Here is a 7,446-nt window from a genome sequence, read left to right as displayed (position 1 = left end):
TTCCCTACATATTATTTGTCTGCAGGAACAATCGGCAAAATGGATTCAAAGTCGAGTCTTAGTCATTAATAATATCGATATTATCAAATGAATTAAGACTGCTATACAATATTGTTAAAAGATCAAGTTAGAAAATTAAGACAAATTTATCAAGGTTAAATAAATTTTAAGTCTCTAAAAAATTTTAAAATTATTTTCTTGGACATTATATTCAAAGAAAATAATATCACCAAGAAAATCATATTAAGCGGAGTAAAATGAAACAGGCAAAAAAAAAGTAAAACATATATGATTAGAATTTTGAACTCTTTTTACACTATTAAACATAAAAGACAATTACACATGTGCAGTTCTAATCTATGTTAGTCAAGCAAAAAAGGTATACCTTGATTTTCCAAGTGCTATTATGCCACTCCAAGATTCCCCAAACAAAGAAACTGACCCATTTCTTCATGGATCAATGTAAATTTTCATGTTAGAATGTGAACCATTTTTACACAGCCCAGATGTGGATATGCATTCTTTCACCTCTAGAATGAGTTAGAAATATATCGGAAGTTCTGAAACAACGTAATCTAACTCTGTGCAGAGGAAATGCTAACAGGCATGCATACCACAGAAGAGACCTGGTCTCTGTTTGGTGCATTTTGTGTCACAATAGGTACAACACCGTTCTCAGCATTTTGCAAAGCAATATCTGTGTCTCCAACTGGCCCTGCAATTCCAGAACGCACTGGACGGAGAAGACCCTGTAACCTTAACAGATAACTTTGACTAGAAGGTTGGCCTCTCACATATCTAGTTGTTGTCACAACACTGGCAGAAGATCGTTCAGAATCAGGACGAAGATTGGACAGGGCACTAAGATCAAGATTTGGAAACACTGAGCAACGGCACCGAGGACATTTCACATTCAGCCTAAGCCACTCGTCAATGCATTCAACATGAAAATTGTGCGCACAAGGCAAGCCACGGACCTGCATTACAGTAAGACTATTTTCAAAACATTCTAAGATACACAATACATCTCAACTAAAAGAGTTCTCGAGGTTAGACAGAGAGCATATTTTTCAGTGTCAGATAGCAAACAGGACTTGGTATGACCTGCTCTTTAATAAGCATACCTCATTCCCAACACGGAACTCTTCTAAGCAGATGGGGCATTCGCTGCAATCAGTAGGAACAGCCTTTAACCTGAACTTCGGTAGTTCCTGAATTAAAGCTTCAACAGCTTCTCTCTACATTCAACCCAGACAAGAAACCTTACTATCAGCACTGAAATTGAATATAAATATACAAAAGGAATTTGAACGAGAGATATAAATATATGGCATAATGATAGCCAACACATTGTCTTACAACACACAAGAACCAGATGAATAATAGCAGAATTCAGGAAAAATGTTTCGTTAACTAATTTACATGACAATACAGTTCACTCTGCTTGACAAATAATAGCATTATCTGCTGCTTTGCATGAATTCTGATATGAAATTGAAATCAACAAGTCTGCAAATATCAACTAAAACTACCTGAGCTGGTGTTAGGTAAAGTCCGGGCTGATATGCAGCAGCATCTTGGCCCATGCCCCTTGTTTCTTGACCTGCAGCTTCAAATGCCCAATCAGGCACGCGGATCATATCAACCAAAACCTAACAAAATTAAAATAGCAACTGTTACCATCTAATGGTAGTAGTGTGCACAATCAAACAGAAATGAACATATGTTTAGATTACTAAGAATATGATCACAGATTATACTTCATTGATTCTATCATCAACCCCATCTGTATAATCTTTGATATAAGAGAAAACAATAGGCTAATTGTGTTGCCGCCAGAAAGAACCCAACAGTGTGAGCTTTGGACACAATCTTTTCTCTAAGTTTTCTGGGAATCTTGTTCATGACACCAGTGGAAATAATTTTTTCAAGATGTGAAAAATAAAGATAATAGGAAGGCAGGTAGAAACTTACAACCACACATGACATACAAGGGACTGTGTCCCAGTAACAGAAACTGTGCCCTAGAACCTTAAAAACTAACAGAAAAACCAGACATAAAACTGATGGTGAATGAAAACAGAAATCGTGATATAATCAGGAAAAATAGTATAAAACATAATAATCTACCATGTTCCTAAGCAGTTTCCACAACATATGTAACTAAAACTGCCAAATATATTGCAATGAAGGCAAAGCTTACCCCGTATTCAGATACAGGGATACCCTGTTGGGCACGAACTAAGTGTGCTTGTCGTCTAGTCAACCACTGCAAGGGGTTAAAAAGCAAAATGAGAACTGCAACAATCTAGATATCAAATATTGAAGATGAATATTGTTTTGCAGATATTCCATGTTTATAAGTTGTTCAGAGACAAAAACATCACAGAAAATGTAGTAGAAAGATAATGTGAGATGGTAACAGGTCAAAGAAACATCAAATGGTTACTAAAGAGCCGCTAACCTTCCCCACTGACAAGCAAGCAATGCAAAGAAGTCCACAATAACTGAAAAGTAACCAGATGAGGAATCCCCATTTCTGTCCCTGTTCAGGCAACTGCAGATAATTATATGCATTAGGCATTGTAAACTTGTTAACAAGAGTAGCACTGATATTGAATTTAAATAAAACATACACAGTTCTTGGCGTTGCTGTACCACATGGTACCAATTATAGTCCAAGCCCAAAGAAATGGATAGAGAAGCAATGCAAGAATTGAAAGGACAGCTACTCTTCCACAGAAACGAGCATATCTCTGCTGCCACCCAAAATCTCTAGAAGCAAAGGAGAAGGGGAAGGAAGGACAACATGCGGATGAATTAGTACCGAGATTTGAGAAATTAAAATATCATTTGGCTTCATTTGTTTGATGAAACACAAAATTCAGAACCAATTTAGGTAGCTTACTATTATGAAATCAAAGAAGTCAACCATGAAAGCAAAATGATCATTAATGATTTGGCACGCAAATGCTGAACAGCCAAGATAAATTACGTGAAATGAACCCCAGAGAACAACTTTCCAGACTTCACTTGTGAAAATTATCTTTTTATAAAATCATTGGGCATATCGACTATAGTCCATTTATCTTTCCATTAACTTGTTTGTTTCTTCTATAGCGCTATTTTAACTTTCAACCTTAAGGCATGTCACTTACCATGATTTCAGCAAACTAAGCTCATTCTAAAATTAATGCATCTAATACTTTGTCAATACAAGTAAATTAGTCATATACAGATTGATTCCATCAATGATATCAAAATGCTATATGAAATGGTGATCATTGTGGGTATGGTACTCTTAGTTATAAAGTGTAGGTTATTGTAGATTCAGATATGGCTTATCTAAGTTATCTTCAATTAGATAGATTAAAAGAAACATGTCAGACAGTGAAACACCACATCTCATCTACTTTACTGAGAAAAAGGAACATGCATTGTCAGTATATAATAAACCAAACTTACATTGACATTTAATAAAAACCTTTGATTTTATCATCTCACTATATAATTGTAATTGCAATCATAAAATAACTACTCAATCAAAGGTTTGTGTTGGTTGTCGGTTTAAAACGTTTTACACTGACAGTGCATGCCCATTAAACACATACTCTAAATAGATTTACTAATACATGGATTTAGCTTCTCTAATTTGGATTGGTGGAATATGATGGAATGGAATGAAGTGGTATGTAATTAAATTCCATTGTTTGGATTTGTAAAAAATGAATGGAATGGTATGGAACCTAGGTAGTTAATCCCAGATAGCGGTGCATTGCGGCCAACCCCAAAAGTGGATAGCGAGATAGCACGTTCCGGAATAGGCAGGATAACTGCTATTTTTTGGACAAATTACATGAATAATACAATATAAACCTATATTTAATGCAAAAATAACAAATGACTCAAACTCTGAAACATTCATAATTAGTAATAAAACTTCACAAATCTTACTCTTAGTCAAAACATACATTGAAATACCAACAAAATCAAGAAAATAAAGATGATGCATATTGAAGTCTTTAACACAGTAATAACATAACTAAATATTAAAACTCAAATGCATTTTCTAGCATAGGAATCAAAGATAAGCAACATCTTTATTAGCATATTCTTCTTCCTCTTCTTCCTAGGTAAAAGTTGAAACAACAAAACAAAGAACAAAGAAATAACAGCAGGATCTCACTGAGAAACGCTGGGATTAACTACGCCAGAATAGCGGGATCTCACCCAGATCTTGTTTCACGTTGTTGCTGACCACGCTATCCTGGTCAGACACTGCACCGCACCGGGACAGCGGAATCTTGCTGGAAAACGCTAGGATTAACTTCCTAGGATGGAACCCATACCACCATATCCTCCAATGATAGTGCATACCCATTAAACACGTACTCTAAATAGTTATACTGATGCATGGATTTAGCTCCTCTAATTTGGATTGGTGGAGTATGATGGAATGGAGTGGTATGTAATTAAATTTCGTTGTTTGGATTTGTAAAAAATGAATGGAATGGTATGGAACGTGATAGAACCCATTTCGTCCCACCACATCCTCGCATATATCGAGTGCTGCAACATGTTTCTTCTTCCCTCCATTGCTACAGTTTGTTGTACCTGATTTTGCTATTTTCTTCACCTTATGGATTGGCTTGCAAAAGCCATATCTTTGTTCTTTGGATTGGCATATATAATGAATTTTGTTTGTTACAATTTTTTGTTATGAATCGGTCATAAATTTTGGTTATTGGACATGGGATTAATTAGTTTGATTATGGATCGGTTTAGTGCCACACTCTAATTTTGGCACCAATAAGTAATCTAGCACAACAGTAGGCTGCGTAATCATAAGTGTTTTTTTTGGGTAATATTTCCATGGTTCATTACATTTTGATTCAGAATAATATATATAGTAAAGCTTCGAGACTTTGATTGTTTTTTGTAATGTTTGTTTTCGATGAAGCTTTCAAAAAGATAGTATATTTTACTTGATAATGTTTTTTAAATAAAAGGGTAAAAAATGGGAAAAAATAATTATAATTCATTTCATTCCGTTTATTTTCCAAACAATGGAATGGAATCTTTATTCCATCACATTCCATTTTACTCTACTCTATTCAGATCGATTTAAAATATCCAAACATACCTCACTTTAAAAAATAAAATGAGTAATATCACCCATTCATGATCAAATGAATGGTTGACATTATGTGCACATACGATTTTTCCACTTTACCAACTTCTCACTATAAATGAGTCAAATTCTTAATGCGCACACACAATATAAAATGAAGAAAACAACCTGAACATATTAATGAATGAAATAAACAACAAAAGTAACATCAGATGTTAATAGATGAAAGGCCTTACAAACCCATTCCCGCAGCAAACCCATTATCGACAAACATCAAGAGACGGAAAACAAACACAGCAGTGTAGTCCACCTGAAGAACAGTGAAAGACCAAAAAAAAAAAATCATTTACAGCAGAAACTTATCTTAATGAAGTTGATAAAACCACGCAACGATGTTACAAAGTAATAATTAATAGAAAGGATAAAGGAACTCACGACAATCCATATGTGCAAGGGGTATGCACAAGAATGGTACCGTTTCCAATTGATTGCAACAATAACTCTGTAAGTTTCAAGTGTCAAAGAATACAACACATGCGTACACATTTAATGAATAAAGAGATGTAGCAATTGAAAATGAGAAATGAAAGAAAAATTAGGAAAAAAGGATACACGCTGGTGGCGAGCATGGACAAGAAAAAGCCATCGTACCTAAAAGGAGAAAGTTGCATTGCATTGGATCAAAATTGAGATACGAGAGAAAATAGTATTGAAATCAAAGAGCATGAGTATACGAGAGAGAAGTAACCATTTGAAATCGACGCCTCTGATAGCCATGGGAATTGATTTGAGTGAAACCCTAAACTCAAAAGAGGTGTCGTGTAATTGAAGAATCTCCGTGAAAGAGGGAGAAAATGCATGCAGGCGGGAAATCGGAATCGGAATCAGAATCGGAGTGTAAACGTATGGTAAGAAAATTGATTGAGTTTTAGTAAAGAGGAAAAAGATAAAAGGAGAGTGAAGTAGAGGAAAGAGATGAAGCAGTAATAGAAAAAGCGAAGACGCATTGAGTGACACAAGTGGGGCGTGTTTATGCGTGTGTGTATGTGTGTGTGTGTGTGAGTGAGAGAGAGAGAATGGATGGATGGATGAACTAACAAAACAAAACAAAACAAATCAAATCACAATCCTCACACCGCACCGCCAACTACAGATCATTGACTTCACTTTCACTGCTTTGTTGGTGTGCGTGTTCTACACTTGGGCTTCGCATTTACTACTTTTACTGCTTCGTCTTCAACAGTATCAATGTGTGCGCGTGGTTACTCCTCTAACTTCTTTTTTCTACTTTTCGTTTTCGTATAGATTTCAATTTCGATCGATGTGTTCGAGCTTATGTCCATTTCATTCATTGTCAGTGTCATCAAATATTATTTGAGGAAATACCATCTCATTATTTTTCGGTCATTCCAGAACGAACTTCACCTAATAATAACTCACTTTATCTGTATTTTAATTTGGTTTAACTATTATTTCAACAATTAATATTTTATGCTTTCGTATTAAAAAAGGAACGAACAACCCAACAAGTTGTTGTGCTATATTTTTGCCCGTAGCTTAGTCAAAAACAGATAAACTATTTTTCAAATATGTGAGTTGGCATGTGAAAAAAATAAATTAGTGGTTTCACTAACCATTTGGGGAAATACGTGTTCTTATGCTCCACCCTACTGATAATAGTATTCGTGGATACTTTGCCGTGAGAGAACTTGTATATTTAATTTGGTTTAAAATTCATTTAGAGTGCAATACTCTTTTTCTCTTCTAATTGTTAACCGAACAAATAGAATAGCAAAAAGTTCATTTTGCATAACTTGAATTGAAGACTTGGTGGTTGGAAGGCTATCTATGGTCTTGTCCACACAAAATTCTATATTAACTGGTAGGGAGGAGAATAGGTTAATACGTCTGTCGGAGGTCTATGGTATGACCTACTTATAGTCTATTTAATAAAAATAATAGATTTAGGTTATTTTTTAAAGCATATTTATTTAAATAAATCAGGCTCGCCTGACAGGCCATTCTACGTATATTTTATTATTTATTAATATTATTTTTTATTTTAAATTTTATCGATTAGACAATCACTCAATAAGCATTTCATATTCAGTAGTCGTTTCATATTCAATAGGGATTTCATATTTGGTAGTTATTCCATATTCAGTAGCCGTTCAATTAGTCAATTACTCAGTTTGAGTCGTTCTATATTTGTTTAAAAGATAATAATGGATACATTTGTTTCAAGAAAAAAATCTATTATTTAAAACCAAAAATTATTTTTTAGGGTTCAAATGATGTTTGTTTCATTTTTTTTA

At 34.5% G+C, this 7,446-nt stretch overlaps 1 protein-coding gene across 1 annotated transcript; it reads right to left on the bottom strand.

The window, feature by feature from the left end:
- Positions 1 to 269: 269 nt before the first annotated feature.
- Positions 270 to 6,389, bottom strand: LOC101492805 (E3 ubiquitin-protein ligase SIS3). The gene is made up of 10 exons (XM_004508804.4): positions 5,880 to 6,389; positions 5,744 to 5,782; positions 5,567 to 5,633; positions 5,368 to 5,441; positions 2,637 to 2,775; positions 2,465 to 2,557; positions 2,204 to 2,269; positions 1,533 to 1,652; positions 1,125 to 1,238; positions 270 to 977 (listed from the first exon to the last, which is right to left on the bottom strand). The coding sequence occupies exons 1-10, from the start codon at positions 5,906 to 5,908 to the stop codon at positions 576 to 578; spliced, it is 1,143 nt and encodes a 380-aa protein (XP_004508861.2). The 5' UTR covers positions 5,909 to 6,389; the 3' UTR covers positions 270 to 575.
- Between the last annotated feature and the right edge of the window lie 1,057 nt (positions 6,390 to 7,446).

Source organism: Cicer arietinum, chromosome 7 (genome assembly GCF_000331145.2).
Source record: "Cicer arietinum cultivar CDC Frontier isolate Library 1 chromosome 7, Cicar.CDCFrontier_v2.0, whole genome shotgun sequence".
NCBI classification, from domain to species: domain Eukaryota; kingdom Viridiplantae; phylum Streptophyta; class Magnoliopsida; order Fabales; family Fabaceae; genus Cicer; species Cicer arietinum.
The sequence above is the reverse complement of the archived record's forward strand: the minus strand, read 5'-3'. Positions and strand labels throughout refer to the sequence as shown.

Coding starts and splice junctions, on each gene's coding strand:
- LOC101492805 (XM_004508804.4), bottom strand. CDS start 5,908: ATGGCTATCAGAGGCGTCGATTTCAAATG. Junction 5,783..5,879: donor AGAGGCGTCGATTTCAAATG/GTTACTTCTCTC, acceptor TTCTCCTTTTAG/GTACGATGGCTTTTTCTTGT. Junction 2,776..5,367: donor TTTGCTGCGGGAATGGGTTT/GTAAGGCCTTTC, acceptor CTTTGCTTCTAG/AGATTTTGGGTGGCAGCAGA.